At 49.9% G+C, this 22,165-nt stretch overlaps 1 protein-coding gene across 1 annotated transcript in view; it reads right to left on the bottom strand.

Moving 5' to 3' along the window:
- The window catches only part of ZCCHC14 (zinc finger CCHC-type containing 14), a 52,153-nt gene extending 39,742 nt beyond the window's left edge, over positions 1-12,411 (bottom strand). The window contains exon 1 of the mRNA XM_068693792.1: positions 11,307-12,411. Coding sequence (XP_068549893.1) covers positions 11,307-11,870 — 564 coding nt within the window. The 5' untranslated portion in view covers positions 11,871-12,411. The remainder of the gene's footprint in view (positions 1-11,306) is intronic.
- Positions 12,412-22,165: the final 9,754 nt, after the last annotated feature.

The following is a 22,165-nucleotide window of genomic DNA, read 5'->3' as shown; positions in this document are numbered from 1 at the left end:
ACCAAAGAAATCAATCCAGAAAGACAGATGAGCGTCAGGAGAAAGCAGGACGACAAGCACCTGACCCCCTTCAGTCTGCTTTCTGATCCAAAAAGTTTATTTGTACACTTCTCTAGCAGTTTTTCCCCAATAAGAAAAAACTAGCATCAAGCTTGTGCATTAAAAAGACGACCAATTAAACGTTAAGCTTGAAGGAATGGGGAGATAATTTAAGTCTCCTTGCCAAAGTCAGCCTTTTCCAAAGAGCTTATCTCACACTGGTTCTTTCCTGGAGCTCATTAAACTCACTCCAGCGGATTGCTGCTGAGAGGAAGTTCCAGCGGGCTGAGCAATGTCACCACCATCCTCCTGGCAAGGGAGGGATTCAGAAGGGCAACTAAATATCGGAGAAAGCTCAAAAATGAGATTCAGGCAAGACTCTGTTATCCTAAATAACCAGATTCCAAGCATTCAGAACTATCAGCATACAGAAATTATACCTGAATAAGAACATAGCCACGTGGTTTCAGGGAAGTCTCTAAACAAGCAGTTTTCATCCCAATATCTTAGTAAATATCTTGTGTTCCCTTCTCTCCACTGTCCCTACAATAAGCATCACGTGCAGTTGGAAATCTGCATGTTGTTTATAAATAACCTCCCATTCTTTCCACGAAGATTTAATTTTTTGTATGCTCGGTAGAGATTAATTTAGCCCATATGTCCTGACTGAGCTCATATACTTTCGGATTCAGGCGCACATCAAAGCGAAGCAGCTTCAAATTGGCCTAGAACAATCACAAAGCTCTGATTAGTTCCAAATGGAGCCCTTCGTTAGCGAGCTGAATGGTGTTATAACCAAGCGAATCTCCGCCTGCTCAGAACTTTTGTTCCAGGCTGCAAATCATTTTTTCCACTGACTTAAACGCACCAATATCGCGAAGCTTTGGATTTGTTTGAGAAAAGTGAATTAATGAAAAATATTTCGCAAATCAGAGATTTATTTCCAAAGATGCAACAGCCTTTTTATACGACGAGGCCAAAAAAACCACGGGAACAATCCATCAGCTGTGAACTGCTGAAGTTACTGTCCTTGGAGGGCTGGGAGAAACACTCGTGAAAGATTAACAGTAGATGCCCAGGAAGGACTTCACTGAACCACAAACTCAATTTCAGACAGCTTCTAGGAGGAATATTCACCGTATCTAAACGCTGCTGTAACCCCTGCCTTGGGCTGCGCACCAGCTCCTGATTAAAAACAGAATTTCTAACAAGGAACTAGTTTCTAAATAAAGCAAGGCATTCCGGTGAGCTTCGGGGTTTGAGCTTTGGACCTTTTAGGATCTAATATCTCTGAAGAAAGGCAGGATGCCATTAAAGAATAAGGATCTGCTGGTCCAGAACTGCTACAGGCTTGTTTTCTCGAGCGGTAAGTCCGCAGTAAGGCACTAACTTTCACAGAAGACAGAAATAGGCAGGCTGTACATCTTCACAAACCACAGAAGTGACATCCTATAAAAGCAGGAACAGTTGCAAATCGTTCAAGGTCTAAGGGGTCACAGCATCAGGCATTTGAAGAGAAGACTCCGGATTTTCACATGAAATTCTTGGTGAGCTCATTAGCAGAAACAGGACACGAAGACTAACCAAATACAACAGCAATCCTGGAGAGATAAAGCAATAAAAGATTCTTCATTACACCTATTTCCTAATTTTGCCCTGTGTTTTGTGAAGCGATGGGAAGAAAAGCCCCGTGACGCACACATCCCCTCCTTCATTAGGTTATTCATGGCTTATCTCAATATCAGTGGCCCGTGGGCTCACCCAGAAGATGCACTCAAATGGGTGCAGAAGAGATTCTCACACCTTTTTTTTACTCAACTCAAAGGTTGTGCCTTCTCTCTCCATGGCAGAGCACCTGGCTCACAGATAAATTTTGATTTTCCAGATTAAAAAGCTAGCTCGTCTCTTGAATTTCAAGAGAAAGCAGCAGCCACGCTCAAAAATAACACAGAAAATTAATCGTCCCCAATGACTGGCTGAGGTTCAGCCCAAATTCTTCTGTGCCTCATGCTCCGTACTAGTGAAGTTAGCAAAATCAGCTATGACGAGTGCATCCTTCCCACCACACACCCCAGATCACATCGCCCCCGAGGCCCCCAGCAGTTAGCCAGGAGCAGAAATGACTGCTGTGGACTCGCAGGCTGAGGATATCAAATATGTCAAGGTATCAGAAGTCACGGCCAGACTTTCAACCATTATCACACTTTTCCCTTTTTAACTGCCAAACGCCCTTCTCGGCGGAGCGCAGCGATTTCCTCCTCGGCATCAGAGGCACCAACAGGCACAGATTTTTCTTCGGAAAGACAAAGCAGGTTCTGGAAAGAGAAAACAGGTTCTGGAAAGCTCTCCTAAATCCTTCACCCAGCAGAAAGCCGGCAGCAAAGGCCACATAACAAAAACGACCAGGAGCAGCCACCTCAGCAGGTGCCGTTTCTCTTTCAATGACTGCTGCCTCAACTGGGCTCTGCCACCAGCAAGACAGCAGGACAGCTGAAGTCAATACAAAAAATGCAAAATCTCTGAAGCCAGACTCAGGAAGCGTCAGCTGTGCTCCCCAGGGACAGCGCCTAGCAGCTATTTAATACAGGAAAGCCTTTCATAAAAAGAACAGGATTGATAGAGGTCAAACTTAATGCGGTGAGAATTATTTTTTTTTAAAGCAAAACAACAATTAGGCGTTCCTTTTAAGGATAGCTAAACAGAACGCAGAAAATATATGGTTTAATAGCAAAGTATTTGCTGACTTAGTTTGAAACGGAGCCAACACTAACAAATCAACATGGCTTGCTACCTACAATGTAACCTGACCTATAATTCAAGGAAACAATGATATAGGATCCGAGCGCAGAACTCGCTCAAAAAAAATTAAGTGGGATAAAATACCGTTTTCTATACCTATTTAGGCATGAAATTTAGGTCATGCGTTACACAGGAAAAGAGTGAACAAGATTTAAGAACAAAGTCAGCTAAGCAAGATGTTATGGCTGCAGCTGAAAGCCACACAGGAACACATTTTCCAATTCATTGTGCAGGAAAAGTTGTTCACGTGGTGCTCGGGTTTCAAAAATGGCCAGCGAAGTACTGGGAAAGCCCAACAGAGGTGCTTCTGCCACTGCTTGCCACTGGAATTCCCCTTCCAAAAATGTTTTTCACGGTTGAAATTGGCCCTCGTGTTTGAGGCTGGAGCAGGTAACATGCAAGAGTGCACCCAGGAATTGAATACTGAATGCTAGGGGGAAAACAGTCGCCTCCATTGACTCCTGCAAGTTTCATATTAGCGAGCATTAACAGCAGCTTAGTTTGAGGTTAACACCAAGGTCTTTAACGCTCCAGCTTGATGGCAAGGATACAGCCCCTGCATGCTTAGGCAGATAAGCTATTTGCCAACCCAAGATCTGTAACTCAGGTTCCCAAACCATCTGAAAAAACAAACCTGCATTGCTAACGCTCCAGCATCAGTCTGCCAGCGCACGAGACTGTTCGATAGATTAAGGCTGAGCCAGAAAGCACAGCAAGCAACGCAGGGATGTGCAGCCCAACAGCAAGACTGCAAAACCAGAAGGAGCAGGATGGAGCAGCAACAAGCCATTAGTGTGCCCAGCTGCCTGTGAACGCATAGCCTCAGGCACCGGTTCTGCTTCTACTTCTGTGTAGAAATACCTGTGTGCCCTCACACCAAAATTCACAAAATTTTAAGGAATTCGCCTTTTCCAGGGTCCTACTGACCTTCCCAAGAATGTTTAAGGAGCTCCCACAGACATCCCTAACTTTTCACACACCTCGTGAAGTCCTCGACACAGATTTGGATGTGTTTTGTTGCTTTGTTGAACCTAAATGCAGCTGGAAGTGCTACGTGCTGGAAATTCACGCAGTTCTGAGGGTGTCCATCAAAAAAGAAACACCAGGAGCCATCAGGTCAGATGTGTCCCTGATTTTCAACAGAAACAAAAGGCCCTGCACCTATTCTCATAGGAAGCTGGTTAAAAAAGGTATCCAGCTTTGAATTCTAAAAGGTGAAGAGGCTCTTCACAATAAAACAGGATAATAGATCGGTTGCTTTTGTCCTATGAGACTATTACTGGGATGAAATGAGGCATGCAGTACTTAAATACTACAGGATAATCACGCACCTGCTACAAGGCTCCGCTACAAATTCACGAGAGCAGATGGACCGAAAAAGTCTGAATTGTGCTTTATAGACTGAGCCCCGCTAAAAAATCCTTTGCTTAAAGAATTATGAACACTTTAATACTAGGAATATAAATCTGCTGCACGGTAACTGGACTTTAATCACACTGTGCTGTGTTTGAATGCCATTTGAGGCAGCCATAAGGAACACTTAAGACACCTGGCAACTATGTTGTGCAAAGATGAGCATTTACCCCGTAAGCCAAACAAACAAAGCAGCGCAGTGTAGTTTCAGAACTCTTTACTTTTAGCTAATGCAGCATTTTTTGCTACCCCCGTGCAATCTCCAACAGTTAACCACAGCAGCTTGCCAAACAGGCAGAGTACGGGGGATTTCCTGCTGAAGAGATGCTCTGTGAGTTAAAGCTTCAACTCTGGTGGGAAAAACTCTGAGAGAAAACTAAAAAAGCATTAGTTTAGTAAGCTACAAAACAGCCTGGTTCATCTACCTGATCTTCCATGGTTTGCTGTAACTGACTGGGCAGGACTGAGTGCAAGCAGCTCACCCACACGGCTAGCACAGGGCTCTTCAGTTCTAGCCCTGGGGCACACCTCGCCTATTTCAGAAGAGACAGATGACAAGATAGGTGTTTTCTTTGTTGCTTTGAAGGAAAACAATTCAAATTTGAATCTTACAAGCCAAGCAACCATCAAAAAGACCTCAAAACCAAAACACAGAGCTCCTTACGGTCAGCCCTGAGAACCCATCCTGCTCGGCATCCCAGCCCTGATATACCAGTACCTCCCTGCCTCTTCATCTGAACACTCCCAAAAGCTAAAAGCAGTCGCCAGAAGGGAAGATTACCTTAAACTTCCCAAGGATTCAGAGTGCAGCACAGGCCAACCTGCTGCACACATCCTCTGTCCTTGATGCCATGAACCTTTACAATGTCAACACGGCTGACTTGGAGCTGCCGAACTCCTGTTGCCATTGCAGGGATGGGAAGCTGCAACCACAGGGCGAGGACGTATATTTGGAGGAAAAGCGACAGGAAAAGGCAATTCTAAGATCTGCAGGACTGCAGTCCAAGCAACAAGGCCATAAGCATTTCCCCGGTAGAACTTTCATTGCCACCCCGGTCTCCTCTGCAGCATCACCAAATTAACGAGGCTGGCAGAAGCAATTTGTTTTCTCTCCTTCCCCTCCTCAGCATCCACCTAAATAATAAAACTGCTCACGGACAAGAATTCATATTACACACGAGAAGCGATCACTTTTACTATTTATCATCATCATTTGGCAGGTCTCTAAGAGTAAGAGCTTAATTTTAATTAAGCAATTGATCTTCTTTTTGGACTACGGGAGCTAGTTGCAAAAAGCCTGAAACATCATGTTGGCCTGCACACCTGTTAAAAAGTTCATCCCTTCAAACACTTATTAGGGGATAATCATAGCAATGGGACTAAATTGCTCCTCGCCACAGCAGATTTAAGAGAATTATCACAGGTACAGCGGCACCGAGAAGTCCCAAGGAACAAGCAGAGCTCCAGCCTGCTGGAAACAGGCACTGCCTGTACCTAGTAACTACCTAAAGGATCACAGGATCTCAGCTTTAGCAATTCAAGCTTTTTTTTTAAAAAAACACCCTAAACCATACGGTTTAATACTCCCAAACAAGGATGCTGTTCAGAACCTTTGAAGTCAGACACTGGAACGCCTGTTAGGTGTGGTTAGCTGCTGCTGGCTCTGCTTCTCCCAGCAGGATCCGCACAGAGCCTGTGCGCCGATTCAATTAGGTTCAAGGCGCACAGCACCTCCTGGTAGGCATTTTTCTGTTCCACAAGAGATGAGGCCTACTTCAGCGTCGTCTGGTTGACGACTGACACTCACCAGGCCATTACTAGAGAAGAGTAAATAAGAAGTGAAGTGGAACGCTCGCCTGAAACAAAACTTCATTCAGCCTGAGAAAAAAAAAGGGAAAACAGCTCACGGAAAAAACATTATTAGCTCAACACAAGTGTGGTGGGGGTTTTTGGCTGCTCTGTCCCTGCTGTTTGGATGTGAAGTCCATTTTCCAAGCACACTCATTTATATTCTCAAAATCAAGTCCATCATACAACATCGTATGATTATGGAAAATGAATTTGGTGGTAATGAATACTGTTACTGCACGAGACCCCCGTCTTCCAAGGATTCCCTTATATTTTGAGCTCATTCCTGAAATCATTGCAAGTCCAAGACCGAACTGCTTCAACCAAGCTGGATACAACTTCCAAACAAGGGTACCAGTGAGAAATGAGCCAGAACTGGAAACCTCACGTTCCTTAACTGGAGGATCAGTCGGTGTGCGTGATCCACGTTGCCTCAAGTACCCAAAACACTAAATACTCAAGAAGGATTGGGACCCATCACCAGCTGGAAGCTGCCTCTGCAGTTCCCCGCGTTGATTTTCACCTCTTTCTGAAAATGCAATCATTCCTAAGAGAGCAACCACCCGTATCAATGAATAAACACCTAGATCTAGCCAGCAATTGCTATTAATGTGGTAATCTACTAAAGCTGTAAAATACCTTCTCTTGCTCAGGAAGCTAAAATTGAGTTTTTCCATAATTTGTTCCATCCCTACAAAGCCAGCACAAAAGCCATAATGGCACTTGACAGATCACTTAACAGCTGGATCGCTTACTCTGTGAGGGCTGTAAGGACTCTGCTCCGACCTACCAAGTAGTATTTTTCCAGCTCATCATTCCACAGATGAAATAGAAATCCGGGGGTTTTTGAAGATGGAACTTGAATCACCAGCAGCAAACGGTGCCGAGAAAACAGCGAAGGTAACAGGGAACAGACCACCAGCTCTACACAGCTCCAGTCCCCACCCTTCAGTTATTTCTAGGTTTTAGATGAGCCTACGGAATTAACAGAGGAGAAAAATAGCATCTTATGCTATAAACTGGAAATAGACGTGGGTGCAGTATTTGGAAGCTGACTGGGCAGGAGCCCCTCTTCCCATTCACAAGCCCTCAACCCGAAACAGCCCTGAAGTGCAGTGTCACTGACTCCTGTTTCCTCTCAGCTGCAAACAAGCACTCCAACCTCCTGCTATTTATGACCCTGCTTCTGCAGCCGAAGCCACAACCAGACCGCTGCCTGACTGCACCAGGGAGCTCACAGCCAGCAGAGCAGGAGCTAAGGGGCCAAAGCCTCATCTTATTTCCCTTGCTTTACACAACGGCCTTACTGAGTGGATTAAGCAACACAAGGTGGCAGATTCACAAATCACTTCCCCTCTTTTTTTCTGGGGATGTCCAGAGCGTTACTAGCTGATCCTAGACCTCACAGAAAACATCAGCCCATGCAGAGATTCATATCATGTCTAGAGGAGTTCCAGAGTCCAAGCAGGTCCTGGTGATCATTATCTACAAGACAAGAGCAAGGGGTTGTGTAAAGACAGCATTGCTAAAGCCCAAAAACCAACCAAGAATGAATAAACCCTACATTTTCACCCACAGTTAAAAAATAAAGCGTTAGTTGACAAGTTGTACAGGGTAAAAATCTGAATGGGTGGCTTGAGATGTTTGGAGACAGTTTTGAGACTTCTCCCCTCCTTGTGGGGCACCAACTCAGCAGCAACCATGTGCCGTGCAGCTGGATGCACACACGTGTGGCAGGAGACGTTTGGCTCCTGGTTATGATCTGCTCCAACGAGCCCAGCTCCAGCTCTACGAAGAGAGCAGGCACCCACAGCACCACGCAGAAGAGAGCCTTCAGATGCTGGGCTCTGACTGCCGACAAGAAAAGCACTCGGCCTTTGTGGCAAAGGTATCAAAGACAGCTGAATAAAGACATTCCGAGGCACAGGAACGGCCTGAACACTCTCAGTTGCATCATTTTCGGTTAAAAAATAAACCCATTATGGTTAATCATAGGAACAAAGGGTTTAAAAGGTTCTTGAGATGTATGCCTGGGCTGCATCTGAAGACAATTTGCACCATTTCAGTTTTTAAAAAAACATACAGCAGCCTTGGATTTTATGCCTACATAGACGTAGTTTGAGGAATCCACGCCTCAAGTCACGCAAGCATTAACACCACCCAAAAACAAGAGAAAATACGGGGCAAGGGGCAGAAGCTGTCATTTTCTGACACAGACTAAAGCTGCTCTCTGTTGCACAGAGGGCAGTGTTCTCCCTACTTCGGGGAAACTTCACGTTCACTTCGTACTATCAAGCAGAAACCGTGAATCTAATAATTACTGACCTACTTAGAGCCATCTTTTCCTGTGCAGTTAAATCAAAAGTTAAACCCAAAATTGAAGGCAGCTGTTTCGAATCTCCTTGCGTTCAGCACCTGCAGCAGTCAGGCAACAAAAAAGCAGCGATTTGCATCGCTAACCAACTCCAAGGGCTGTTACCTACCCCAAAGCAACTTGAATCATGAGATTTGGGCAGTAATTTTGTATCAACTGGTCCCAGTTGACTACGTTATACACAGTATTTTTGGAGAGGTGTTACTGTAATATTCGAAAGAGCTGAGAGATGGAAGGAGGATTGCAAGCTGCAATCCTGTGGAAAAAAGCTGTAGATCAGACCAAGCTGGGACAGATTTTAATGGGATGGACTGCACAGAAGGAGAATGTTTCCATTTGTTTCTGCAAAGTGAACAAAAAGCACTGTTCAATGACCTAACTACTTTTTTTTGTCACTTCTCCCTGAAAACAAAACAAAACAAGTTATATGTAACTTATCAAGAAATTGAACAGAGCTCTAGTTACACAGATACAGGTAATCACACACACGCCAGCCCCTATTCCCACACTCAACCCAAGTGAAATGCTGAAGGATGAGCAGCCCTGGTCACAAAGAGCTCCCTATCCGCATGCCATTGCACATCCAGCTCCCCAGAGTTTCTCAGGACCACTTCAGCTCCTTTCCAAAGGCTGAGCTCGAACAGACTCACGCTGGAGAATTCGGGAGCAGCCTTCACACAGCGCTGGCTGTGGGGATCAGCTCAGCACAGCTCGAGCTGTAGTAAAGCAGCAAGAGTGACGAGAAAGCGCTGGCTCCAGGGAAGAAATTCTCCTCCAGCTCTGACGAGGACGAAGAGCGCGGGACTTGGCAGGCGGCAGCCCAGGGCAGCTCACTTTCTCTTGACATCTGCATTGTTTTTCTCTAGGTGCTGTTACAACACAAGTATTGTCACAACAGAACTTGGGAACATCACAAGATCCAAGCGCACGGCGCTGGAATTTATTTGTGCATATTTAAGCAGGGCTGAATGGAGAAAGACATTGTTTTTTTCCACTTACTTCATCCAAGTCGCGTTTTAAGCCAACTACTTACTCCAAAAGCAGCCAAATCACCCAGCTATCAACATCTACAAAGTTCAACAGCCTTTAAGGAGGGAAATCTGCATCTGTGCAAACAAAGCGCACATTCAGGAGAGGGAAAGCAAAATCACCTTTTCTGCTTCCCTCTGAACTCTGTCTATATTTAGCTACCGGTTTTCTTCAAAACCAGCTTCTAAAAAAAAAATAATCAAAATGTGTGTTTAAGAGACAACCCTTCAACATGCTTGGAAGAAAAAACAAGCGAGTGACTGTACCGTGCACTTTCCTGCTGGCAGGAGAAATGGTAGGATGGATTCTCCGTCCATCTTAGATTGACTTAAATAGCGCCGGAGTTTTTCAGCCGCGCAGAACGAGCGCTGCTTGGGAAGCTTTGAAAGGATACTCCAAAAAAGCGTTGCTGCCCGTGCAATTTCATCTTTTTTTTTTTTTTTTTTTTTGCTCGTTTTATTTTGGGAGAACTCCGAAGTGATTTACTACCTTCCCTTTCAGACCCAGGGTCCATGCATCTTTTGAATAAGGGAAGTTGCAGTTAGTTAGCTGTCTGTAAGGAAGCTCGCTCTGGTTTTAATTATACCCTTTTACGTCCTGCACGAAGTAGTCTTTCCATCTATATTTTATTCGCATGCAGGCTTAAACTGAACAGAGAGGCATTCCCATGCTCTCTTCTTCCTTCCCCTTAAAAGACAGGGTCAGAAACAAGCGCTGTTTAAAGATGCAGGAGGGGGAGATAAAAGGAGAAACGGTGAGTTTAATAACACTCATCCAAAGTTTAAACTTAAAGCAGCAGCAGCAAAAAACATAAAATGGAAGAAAATTTGTATTCGGGGAAGCATAAATTCGTCTCAGGCAGATTTGATGCTCAACTTGAATGGAACCCACACCGAGCCCTCAGCAACAGCTTTATTTAGGATATTACTACAATATGGGGATTTTTGTAGCCCCCAGGTATGCAGCACCTTTCCCAACAGCAGGGCAACTGGTTATTTGCTGGCTGAGTCAGGACATCCTCAAAAGCTGCAGCCCGTTAGCTGCTCACACGCACCCACTGCCGTGGGACTTGGTTTGAACTTTAAAGCAGGTTAAATTCAGTCAATGAGCTGGTTTGGCTCCCTAATTGGTAGCAGGCGAGGAGCACTTAAGTGGTCAGTAACATATCTCGTTACTGCCTCGCTTAATTGCTGGCAATTGAATGAACGAACAGCAAGTTAATGGTGGCGAACCACTGACACCAGGATCAATAACGGGGAGCCCCGCGATGACAGGCGACCATCACATTTCATGAAGTTCAGCATCAAACCCTAACCGTTGGCCATCACATTCCCCTAACCGAAATCCAGCCCCTCTAAGACTCCTTTGCCCCTGGACAGCTACTTCCAAAGCTGCCTCTCCCTTCCAGCTTCCTTGAGGGAAATGTTTTTAACCAGATGCTTGCTCCAATGTCCAGAGACATTAGATGTGGGCTTCCCCTAATAAACTGCTGGTCTTCCACACAAGTGGCAGGGCAGCCCCTCAGCAGAAGCACGACCAGAAGCAGTCAGTTCATGCTCATGCTGCTGCCTGGCCATCATTTTGGGAACCCCTTCCCACCGAGTGCCACGAGCCTGCAAAAAACTCCACGCACCCCTTGTATTTCACCTGCAGCCCACCCCCACCATCACCATCCAGGCGAGCAACCTCTGCCAGCCCCCCGGGCTGCCATTTATGACCGAAACGCCTGCCCCAGGAGGAAGAAGGGAGGTTTAAAATCCCAGCTGAAGGCTCCGAGCAGGCACGGGGCCAGCCGGACACCCACCTTGTGGCAGCCCGGGTAGGTCGCCACGGCGTTGAGGGCGGAGGTGCTGGGGTTCTTGCTGGTGCTGGCCATGATGTTCTGGATCTGGGTGAGCTCCTGCCTCAGCACCTGCTTCTGGTGGAAGCTGAAAGCCGGGTGGTTGGAGGCCATGGTGAAGAGCAACAGGAACTCGTCCCCCGTGCGGCCCTCGTTGAGCTGCAGCCCGTAGTTGTTGATGACCGAGTCGATGTGCGTCAGGGTGCGGAACAGCACCCCGGCCGCCTCCCGGTGAGCGGAGCCCAGCAGGGCGAGGGAAACCAGCAGCTTGCTGCGCACCACCTCGTCCGTCAGGTTGGTCAGGCTGCCCAGATCGGCCGGGTTGTTGGCTTTGATCTCGGAATCCCGCAGCGAGTGGTAATCCTTGCGGGCCAGGTCCTCCAGGCAGGCCCCGAGGAAGCGCAGCTCCAGGGGGATGCAGAGGTCCAGCAGGCCGCACAGGAACTCCACGCGCTGAGGCGACGGCAGCTCGGAGAACCAGCGGTACACCCCGTCCCGCTGCAACCGCGGGCACCTCTTCTCCACCATCGTGCTCCTCCGGGCCCCCAACAAAGCCCCTGAGGCAAACCGCAAGCCCGAGGCCCCCGCCCGGCCCCCTCCTCGCCGAAGGGGGCCCCGGGGGCCCGGCGCTGAGGGGCAGCCCCCGGCGGCGGGCAGGGCCGGGCCGGGCCGGGCTCCTCAGCGCTTGAGGCCTCGGGGTTTAGAGGCTGAGTTAGGGCCCGGAGAGGGGCTCCGCCGCCCCTCGCTGATCCCTCGCGGGGCCTCAGCCGCTCGCCGCCATCCCCCGGCCGGGCCCGGCCCCGTCCCGCAGGGTGGCGGCCAAGGGAAGTAGTCCCCGGCCGGTGAGGCAGCGAGCGGGCGGAGGTGTACCTCCGAAAGGGTGTGTGTGTGGGAGGGGGGGGAGCCGCAGCACGCGCACGCCCCGCCGGGCCGCGGCGGAGGGATCCCGCGGTGAGCAGGCCCCGGCCGGCAGCGGAGCTGGAGGGAAGGGGAGAGAGAGAAAGGAGCGGCGGAGCGCCTCCACTCCCGGCCTGACCCCGCCGCCCGGCCCCGCCCACCGGCGCCGCCCATTGGATGAGGGCGCTACTCGCGGGCGGCGATTGGTGGGTGGGCACGCTCGTCCCCGCCTCCCGGCCTGTGAGGGGGTGGAGCGGTGGGGTTTGGCCCCGCCTCCCGGCGCTGATTGGCTGGAGGGGCCGTTAAATAGGGGAGGGGCGCGAATGGACGCCTTTTGTGTGGGGCCGCTCCGAGGCGGCGGTTGGGCGCGGCGGGGCGGAGGGGGCCGGGCTCAGCCCCGGGGCCGGCCCTGAGGGGCTGGGCTGAGGCCGTGACCGACAGGGCTGGAACCGCCGGGGGCTGTAGTGATGGGGCCGGGCCTGTGGCGATGGGCCCTGGCTTGGGGCTGTGTCTAAGCAGCTCCTGGTGTGCTGTCCCCTCAGGGCGTCCCGTCCTGACTGGGTTTTGTCATGGCCGCCCATCCTGACTGACTGCCACAGTTGTCCCCCATCCTAATTGAGTTTTTAGTGGTTCCCCCATCCCGACTCACTGACTTTTTTCAGTCACATCTGCCCTTCCACGTCCCCTCTCACTCCAGGTGCCCTGACTCCCCCTCACCTGTGCTCATCACTTCATATGTCCCTCAATACGTGCCCTTTTCCTGACACTTTCTGTCAAAAAACACTGATTTTGGCCATGAGGACCCACAGCACCCTGTTCCCTCATCGTCCTCTTTCACAATGTCAAAATTTGGCACATGGGGGTGGCAGGGCCAGTGCCAAAACCCCAAAAAATTTTGGCACCAGCATCGCCTCGCCAAACCAAGCCACCTCCACAAAGCCAGTTTGGCAGTTGACTTCAGATTGTCTCTAAACACAGTATAGAAACAAAAGAGACCATAAAGCCCTCTTAAAATGGTAATTCTTTCCCCTGTTCCCACTCTTCCAGACCAGCTTTCTGCCTGGCGGCAGCATCAACCCATGCAATGCAAAATTTGAGGCAATTTACTGCCCTCGGAGCTGGATTTGCCTACAGATTGCACGGGCGGCATCCAGCAGCCGGGAGGCAGATGCATAATTTCCTTTTTTTTTTTTTTCTTTTTGTTTTCTGTGGGGTTCAGTTGTGGGCCTGTTGTAGCCCCGTGGCACAGCAGCGAGATGGGTGGAGATCTTCACGTGGAGCAGCCCAGGAATAACATCGAAACGCAGCCCCAGGCAGGCAACGGCTGCTTCCAGCCCTCAATTGCATAGATTGTAATCTTGGAGGAGGGACCGGGCCTGTTATTTAATGCAGAACAGACAAACAAAAGAGCTAATGTCGATATTTCCTTAAGCTCCATTACCTTGTGTCTTGAGTTGAGTGCCATTAAGTTTATGGGATGGACATAACACATACACGAGGGCTGCTTGCTTCTGCATGGGTTGTGCGAACGCTCCTGTTGGTATAAGAGAAAAAGGCGTCTTCCTTTGGGCGAGCATTTATTGCAAATCTCATTATACACCTTGCCAAGACGAATTGCAAAAAATTTCCAAATACGGGTAGCTTATCCTTTTTTTATTTCCCTTCGGACTATCGTGGACCATCGGCTGCGTTTATTGAGGTCCCGCTGACATGCAGGAGTAGGCAGCCGCAGGAGGCTTCCTGGGGTTTGCATAATGCCCTATATTGTACAGCCACACAACCCCGCTTCTGTGTGGCAGGCTCCTGCTGTGAGAGGGTCCTTGAAAATCCCCGAGCCTCTCCCTGTGTGCTCTCCTTGTAGCGATCCATCGGGCGGTGGAAACCATCTGCACTTCCTTTTCCTGCCGTGCCCGGTATTGTCCCTCGGAGGAAGGGATATGCAAGAAAACAGAGGAAGCGCTCTCAGTCCCTTAGGAAAGGTTTGCATTGAATCGAGGCACAGCCCAGGCTCTCGGCCTGAGGACGCCGAGTCCTCTGGTGGCCTCGCTGCTTGGATCGACGGCTTTATCCCGGCGTTAATCCCAAAAGCACTACGCCGTGCTCAAAGTCAGCTATCTGCCCAGCGCCTGGTCCGTGGCAAGTTGGAGGCTTCAACCTTTCTGCCGGGGAGCGAGGTCTAAGCCTGTGCCTGAGTGCGAGTTAGATGTGAATTTTGCTCTGGTTTACAGCCGGAGCAGAAATTGCCCATCCTGATGCCAGCCACGAAGGCAAACTCGAATCTGAAGCGTGGCGCATGAACTGGGAGCCTTTCCTCTGATTAGAAGTGGCTTTGGACGGAGCCCTCGGGAACCCGAAGGAAGCCTGACATATAATTCTGTCACAAGCCACCAAGAATTCCTGGCTAGCCAGCGGCGGAGCAAGGAACCACCCTCAGCAAAATAAATCAACTTTGTGGGAGCTCATGTTACCGCCTGCTCCAGGCAGCGGGGTGCGAGTGAAGGTCGTGCCGGGGTCCCTGTGCAGCCAAACCCCTCCTGTTCCCTGCACCTTCTCTTTTGGGGCAAATTCTGCTTGTGCACGCTCGAGTCAAACAGCTGGGGAAGACACCTTGTAGGAATAATTAGTAAATAATGACCGAGAGTGTGGTTATTTCCTTCTTCTCAGGTTTTCAGCACAGGGAGAAGCTGTTACTGAATGTCCTGGTCAGGCAAGGGGAGAAGGTCCATTTTTTTTTTTTTCAACACTGGACGCGTCTGCTTTCGTCCTCACCTGCCAGCTTAAAGGTCTGAATTCTTGTACTCAGGTTTCCTCGATCCTGCTCCACCAAGGAGCCCGGCTGAAGAGCTTCTTTTCCTTTGGCTTCAACCTCAGCCAAATCCTCCGGGATTATTTCTTCTTCTTGTGTGTCTGGACATTGCTGGAATATCCAAAAACATCAAAAAATTAACTAAAATTGTTTCGTGTGACAGGGGTGACTACGCCCTGCGTAAAAGGAGCTATTTCAGAGTTTTATCCATCCAGAGAGTTAACAGGGGAGGAAAATCTCTACCCACTGAAATGAGAGGGAGAACTTCATTTGGGAGGCTGCTGGTTAAAAGTGCTGCTGAGTTACCCCGAGCTGCCTCGTGTCCGCTGCTCCCAGCCCACAGGGCTCCTCCGTGGGGGTCTTTTAGTGCATTTGTGAATCAGCTTTTAAAAGCCCTCTGGTTCTCTTAGGAGGCTGTTCAATGCTCGGCAGCACATGGGCAGAAGTATTTGCATGTTCGGCATTTTTAGGCATCCTAAGCGTGGCTCGAATCTTGGCCCTTCTGCCAGAAATGCAACCTGGAAGTGTTTTTGCTAAGTCTTCTAGCAAAATGCCTCGCAGAGCCGCAGAGACCTCCCTGGGTACGAGCTCGCTGTGCTGGGCATCCTGCCCTCCAGAGCCAGCTCTCCTCCTTTTGGGGGCTGTCCCGGGACAATGTGCCAAGAGAAAACCACCTTCTGTAGGTAGACGTACCCAAAACCTGGCAGGCCAACACCGTAAGATCCCCCCCGATCTCAGCTTCAGTGAATTTTTCTGATCCCAAAGCCCTCCCCTGAACTCCCCCATCATATTTTCTTCTGGGATTCAGCGAGTGACAGCAGCCACAGCGTTGCCTGCTGTCTGCTGCTCGGACGGGGGAGATGAATATTGCTGCTGCACAGCCACTCCAGCCCTTCTGTGCCCACGGCTGATTTCCTGGAAGGTTTTGCACAGATGCTGGAGTTGGAGCTCTCGGTTTTGAAAAAGAAAAGTAAAAAACAACAAAAACCAAACAAACCCCGGCTTTGAAGCGCATAGAAAAATATCACGTGGGCTTGGGGAAAAGGAAAAAAAAATAAAAAATAATAAAAAAAATGAGGCCAGATGTCAGGCCTGCAGCATCCCTCGTGGCCAAACGCCTTCCGAGTCCTGAAATGAGAGCGCTGGGTTCAGCCAGGGGCTGCTGGAAGGTGGCTTTGCGGGGACTGCGGTGACAGCAGGGGGATGAGGGGCTGGCGGTGATGTGCAGGGCGTGTGGCTGTGCGGGTGTGCACGAGTGTGGAAGTGGCACTGCCCTCTGCCGGATAGATTGGCAGGCACACACGTCTTCCAACAAGGATTTTTTATTCATTTTATTTCATTTTTTTCCTAAGGGCTCGCCTTCCCCTAAAAAAAGCTACCCCATCTGTTGTCACCCCATCTCATCCGTCACCTTCCACATGGCAAAATATGAGTGAGCCCTGAGCTCCCCAAACCCCGTGTCCCTTCCCCTGGCACGTCCCTGCTTGGCCCCAGGAGCCGGGCAGACCTTCTGCCTTCACGTGGCTCCCCATGGGGTTTGCCTCAGCACGAGAACCCGCAGCCCCTGGCTGCCAAAACGCTTCCCCCGGCTTCCTTCCCTTCCCTTCCTCCTCTCACTCAGCTCACAAACCGCTGCAAAAGAAACATCCTCGGGTGTCCCTGCCCCTCTCTGCCCCTGCCTCCCTGTCCTGTGGGGCTGGAAGGACGGATGGTGATGGCTCAGCCTCTGCTGAAGCTCCTGCTGCCCTGGCCAGCCTCCCTCCTCCCCGCCATCCCAATCACTGCTATTTCCTCTGGGCTCCTGCTCCGGATTCTTCTCCTCTTTCATCTCCCCCCAGGAAAGTCACGTTCGGGTGACTCTTTACAAAACGAGGTTGTGTTTTGCAATCCTTTTCAGTTCCCTTTGCCTTGAGCCAGCGCAGCTGCTGGGCTGCCGTGGGGTCCAGGCTGCAGGAGCCCCATGGGCAGGGGGATTTTGGGGCAGGGGGCTTCACAGGAGGGATGTGCAGCTCCCGGGGCATCCCCCTGCTGATGCTGATGCCAAATCTCAGCCGTTACCCCATGTGCACGAGCTCTTTGCTGCAGCCACACAGCTTTACAGCTGGAAAAGAAAATCTGGAAGTATTTATTTGGATATCCCTCGGGGGGGGTTTCGCATCGTGGCCCTCCTGTCTCTCCGCCTCTGGTCGGAATCGCGCTGTTTAAAACGCCCGAGGAAGAAAGGAGCGTGCACAAATATTTACCGAAAACGAATGTAAAGTTCAGCGCTTCCTGGCGACTTTTGAAAGTCCTGCCACGCCGCTCGGCTACAGAAATATCGGCTCGGGGAGGAGAGGGAACGTCCTCTGCCCTACCTGCCGGCCCCACGCTGCGCACACACCAAATATTGACACGGTGCCGGGCGCTGGGGGTTGTTTCCTGAAGAAGCCCACAAATAACTCCGGAACGACGAGCAAAATGGGAAAACTGGGATTGGTTCGCGGGCAATTCATGAATAGAAAAAGAGATGAAATTAGCTGAATGAACTGTTCATTATGCATTATTCAGCCAGCTGTACTAATTAGTGCCTTAAGGACTGTTCCTGTTCCCGCTGCAGCCAACTCCAGATCTCCTTTTGATTTCAGTGGGAGCAGGACAGAGCCCCCAGAGAGTGGGCCTGGTGCCTGCTTCCTCTGAGATTCTTTATTTATTTATTTTTAAAATTTCTTTATTTTTACTATTGCTTATCAATTCCAGCTTTTTTTTTTTTTTTTTTTTTTTTTTTTATTAAGAGGGCTAATTCCAAAATGTCTTGCATGAGCATCACTTAATTGCAGTAAAGAAAAGCAGCGGCAGTCCCGTGTGTCCTGTGCCTGATGTCTTTTCTGAAGGTTTTTACGTCCTTGGCTTTGCTTTTACCCAGGCTAGGTGGTACCGAGGAGCACAAAATCTTGAAAACCCTTTGGAAAGCATGAATCAACCCAGAAATGTCACTAGGGCAGGAGGTTCAGCAATTAAATATTTGCATTCTGAGCCCAGAACTCGCAGCCAGACATTTATTTTTTTATTTTTATTTATTTTTTCTGCATAAGAATAACGTTCGTGGTGTCGCTTTCCCACCAAAACCTTCTCCTGGTGCAGTTTTGCTCTGAATGCAGCACATTTGGGTCCGAAGGGATGGCACCGAAGTGAATTTCCCCCATCCCATGTCCCCCCAGCCCCAGGCAGACAAGACTTCTCCAGGCAGAGAACTGCCACCCATTTACACGCAGGCACGTGTAGGATCCCCTGGATTTTGCCCAAGCCCATATTTGTGCCAAAATACTTTTCCTCCCGGTCCTTCTGCTGAGCGAGCAGCAGCAGGGCAGCTCCTCGGGGCTGGAGATGGGTTTCTGCCCCAGCCGAGGTGGAGCTGCTGCTGGGTTCCCTCCCAGCAATGCCCTAAAATCCCCTAGCGGGGAGGGAGCAGAGGATGCTCCACCAGCTCAGCCTGGAGGAATCTCCTCAGCCCCACTCCTTGGGCTTCTCTCCACAGACTGCCTAAAATGGATATGAAAGAGCCTCGGAGAGGAATTTATTTTCTTCCTAAGACCATCCTTAAAATAACAAACAGAAGAAAACTGGTGACACGCAGTACATCTGTTTGAATAACACGGACCTTCTGTCTGCAGCAGAGGAAACTCCAAATAACTCCTTGATTTGTGTTTCCTTTCTTCTCCTTCCTCATCTCCTCCTCCTCACTACTGTATACAAATCTGTTCCGCGAGCTCAGAGCCACCACTTCTTTCTCCCCTGACAAGCCTGTTTTCATGCCATGTGAGAGTTATTTAATTTCCTCCCCACTTCGAGCACAGCTAATATTTATCTTCCCTTGTGGGATTGCGTCTCTGCTCGGAGGCGGATGTCAGGGGGTAAGGACAGCCCTGCCTTGGATCCGAATTCCTGCCCTCTGACTGTGTCTCGGGGAATAGCATCGTCCCCTGCAGGCAGCGGGCCTGATTCAGAGAATTGAGTAGGATTTAGGTCTGTGTTTAAAGTTAGCAGGCGTAGAAACCCCTTTTTTAATAAGGGCAGCACCTAAAGCCGAGGCAGCGCAGCCGCTGGTGTGCCAGGCGACGTTCAACGGGGATAAGGCCATTGAGGTCTGGCCTGGTGCTGGCTGCTTCTTTGCTCCCCCAGAAGCAGCGAGGCCGTGAAACGATGGCTAGAGGCCACTTCTTGTTTTTAAGAAATCCATTTGGGGGACAGAGGTGAAGCCCGAGTAAGGCAGAGATTGCAAGGCGCCGCTCCCACCGATCCTGAAATCACGGGAACAGGCAGGATCCCACCGCGTGGCTTTTCCTTTGTTCAAAGCTGCCGTGTGTGCCGAGCGAGGAGCCACATTTTCCTCATTAAATGTGCTTCCTTTCGGCACCGATCCTTTCCCTTCGTTACCACGAGGCGTTTTTTTTTTTTTTTTTCAGGCCCTCAGAGCTAATATCACAACTATGGATCTGGGGTTTATTTATAGCCCTCGGCTCCGCGGAGCGCTGTGTGTCTTGTTGCTGTGGAAACTGGGATTCTCAAAGTAAAAGGCTTTTAAAGGGATTTTTCAGAAGCGACCTGCTGGATTCGAGTACTAGCTTTCACCTCCAGAGCTCTGTGTTCGGCTGTGCCTCAAAGTTACCAGCAAAACACGTCCCGTGCGCTCCCCTGGGGACGCCGGTCCCCTGCAGCGCGCTCAGATCCCGCACTTGGCCCTGGTTTGTGCTCTCTGCTGTAAGGCAGATGTGTGGGGAGCCACGGGCACGTTAAAACCTGCTGCCAGCAATGGCACATTCGCCAGGCTCGGGGCACTTTGCTTTTTTCTTTCCCTGTCGTTGTTTTCCTGGAGCTTTTTTTGCCAAGGGAAATTCCGCCTTACGCGCGGCTACGTCTGTAAACCTCTCCGCAGCCAGCTTTGAGACCACTGTGGGTGGATGTTTCTTGGAAATCAGATTTTACTGCATTAAACAGTGATCTACCTTATATCATTTATCTCCGGGCATGGTGTGAACAGGCTGCAGACCTACTGATGCTCTGCATCCTCCCTCGGCAGGGCAGTGGCGGGCAGAGCTGCACTTGGCCAGGCTTTGCCGGGCAGGGCGCTGGCTGAATGCTGAGATAAAAAAAAATAAAGAAAATTCAAGCAGTAATTCTGTGTAGAGCCCAGTTCAACATGGGCAGAGATATGAGGTGCATCCAGGATGCCAAGCTTGGAAAACCAACCCCAAAAATGCCACCCTACTGATGCAGTGAGGGAAGGGGGGGATGACGGGAAGGCCGGGGCACGTGCCTTAAATTCACAAACAAGGCACAAAATGTCAGAGATGATCAGCAATCGCTTCGCATTTCCATAAGTAAAGCAGCAATCCCAATGTGTGCTGGCTGCCGGGGCTGGGGGCTGGCACGGGGCAGCCTCTCCTTCCCCTGCGCAGCCCTGACATTTGCTCAGCACGTCTCACGGGTCCGCGCTGCCGTGGGGTGCATCGAGCCCTCCAGGAGCTCTTACCGGGATATTCGATTAAAAATAGAAAGGCAGGAGCCAAGAATACTCGCAGGCCGGAGGAATGGCAATTCAGTGACTTGTCTTTTCCATTAGAGGGTGCCAGGAACCTACTGTTGCTGCACACCCCAGAAATCATGGGGAACGTGACTTTGCCCTGTACATTGTGGGACCAGGCAAATCCGTGCCCTTTTTGGGACCCGCTCCTTGTGCTGCCGGCCAGGCCAACTAAAGTAATTCAATTTTCAGAGTGAAATACAGGCAGGGAAGAGCTGATGGGACAGCATAACTTGAAATAAATGCAATGAGAGGGGTCTTGCTGGGGCTGAAGGTGGAGGGGTGTTCTGGAGACCAGTGGGGGCTCTCCACCCTGCCCAGGAGTTCTGGGCACTGCTTGAGTGCAAAGTGGAAATCATCATAAATAAACAAATGATAATAAAATAAAATAAAATAAAATAAAATAAAATAAAATAAAATAAAATAAAATAAAATAAAATAAAATAAAATAAAATAAAGTAAGAGGGGATTTTAATCTTGGGGTTTCAAAAAGGAGAGCTGACTTAGGGACAGAGCGCAGTAGGGATGGCTGAAAGACGCCTTTTTGTTTTTGAACCTGTTGAAATGTGATCCCAAGATCTGAATATTTATGGAAAAAAAAAAAAAAAGTAAGAAAAGAAAGAAAAAAATAAAAAGATTTTGGTAAAACTACTCAGATCATTTGGTTACTGGTGCTTGCTGAGGCCATGCGGTGATTTCCTCGGGGTCGCAAGGGTGGCAGCTGCCTGGCTGGGGTTCATGCAGGGCTACGGTCCCGTGGTGGCCGAGGGGCAAGAAGAAGCCTCCCATGTGGGGATGGGAGCACGGGGAAGGAGCTCGGCGGTGTGGGACAGGGGACAGGGAAGGAAATCCACGTCGGACAAAAACGGAGGGTGCGCGGGCCGGCAGTGTGCGCTGCGCAGCGCTCGGCAAACCTGGGGCTTGGCCAAGAAAACAAACATAGGAAACACTCGAGACAGATGAAAGCCATGGGCAGCGTGCAGCAGCCTGCTCCGGTTTGCAGAGGTCTTTTTGGGACACCGGAACAGGCGCCTGTTGCTGGCAGAGCACCGAGCGCGATCCCAACCCCACTTAAACCCAGGGCAAAGCCTTCACTGACCTCCGCTGCGCCCGGATTTTATTCCAGCTGGTTCGAGTTTTTCCCCAGATGGGATTTTTTTACTGGGACATGCCCCTCTGATGCCCTCCTCGTGAGCTATTGTTGTTTTGGAGATTTGCACGTAGATTTAGGGACGGATCCTGTGCGGGGCTGAGCGCCTCCAGCCCAGCAGGGGATGCAGAGGATGCTCTGCAGCATCCAGAGCTGAGGGCAGCATGTTGGATCAATGCTTTCGGAGCTGAAGACCAAAACCGAGTGCTCAGCAGCTCTGGAAATCGACTGGGGGCCTGCAGGTGGCCTTAAAGCCAGTTTCCTCCAAATGTACAATTTTAGGAAATAAATCCAAGGCTTTTCACTCCAGAGTTTGACTTGAGCCCCTCACTTTAAGAACCCAGACCCCTGCGTGGTCTTCGGTTCACTAAGGAAGGTGCCAGGCCTGGGATGTGGGACATAAGGCAGGA

This window comes from Anas acuta, chromosome 10, assembly GCF_963932015.1.
Source record: "Anas acuta chromosome 10, bAnaAcu1.1, whole genome shotgun sequence".
Taxonomy (NCBI): Eukaryota; Metazoa; Chordata; class Aves; order Anseriformes; family Anatidae; genus Anas; species Anas acuta.
Note: the sequence above shows the minus strand (reverse complement) of the source record. Positions and strands in the feature narration are given on the sequence as shown.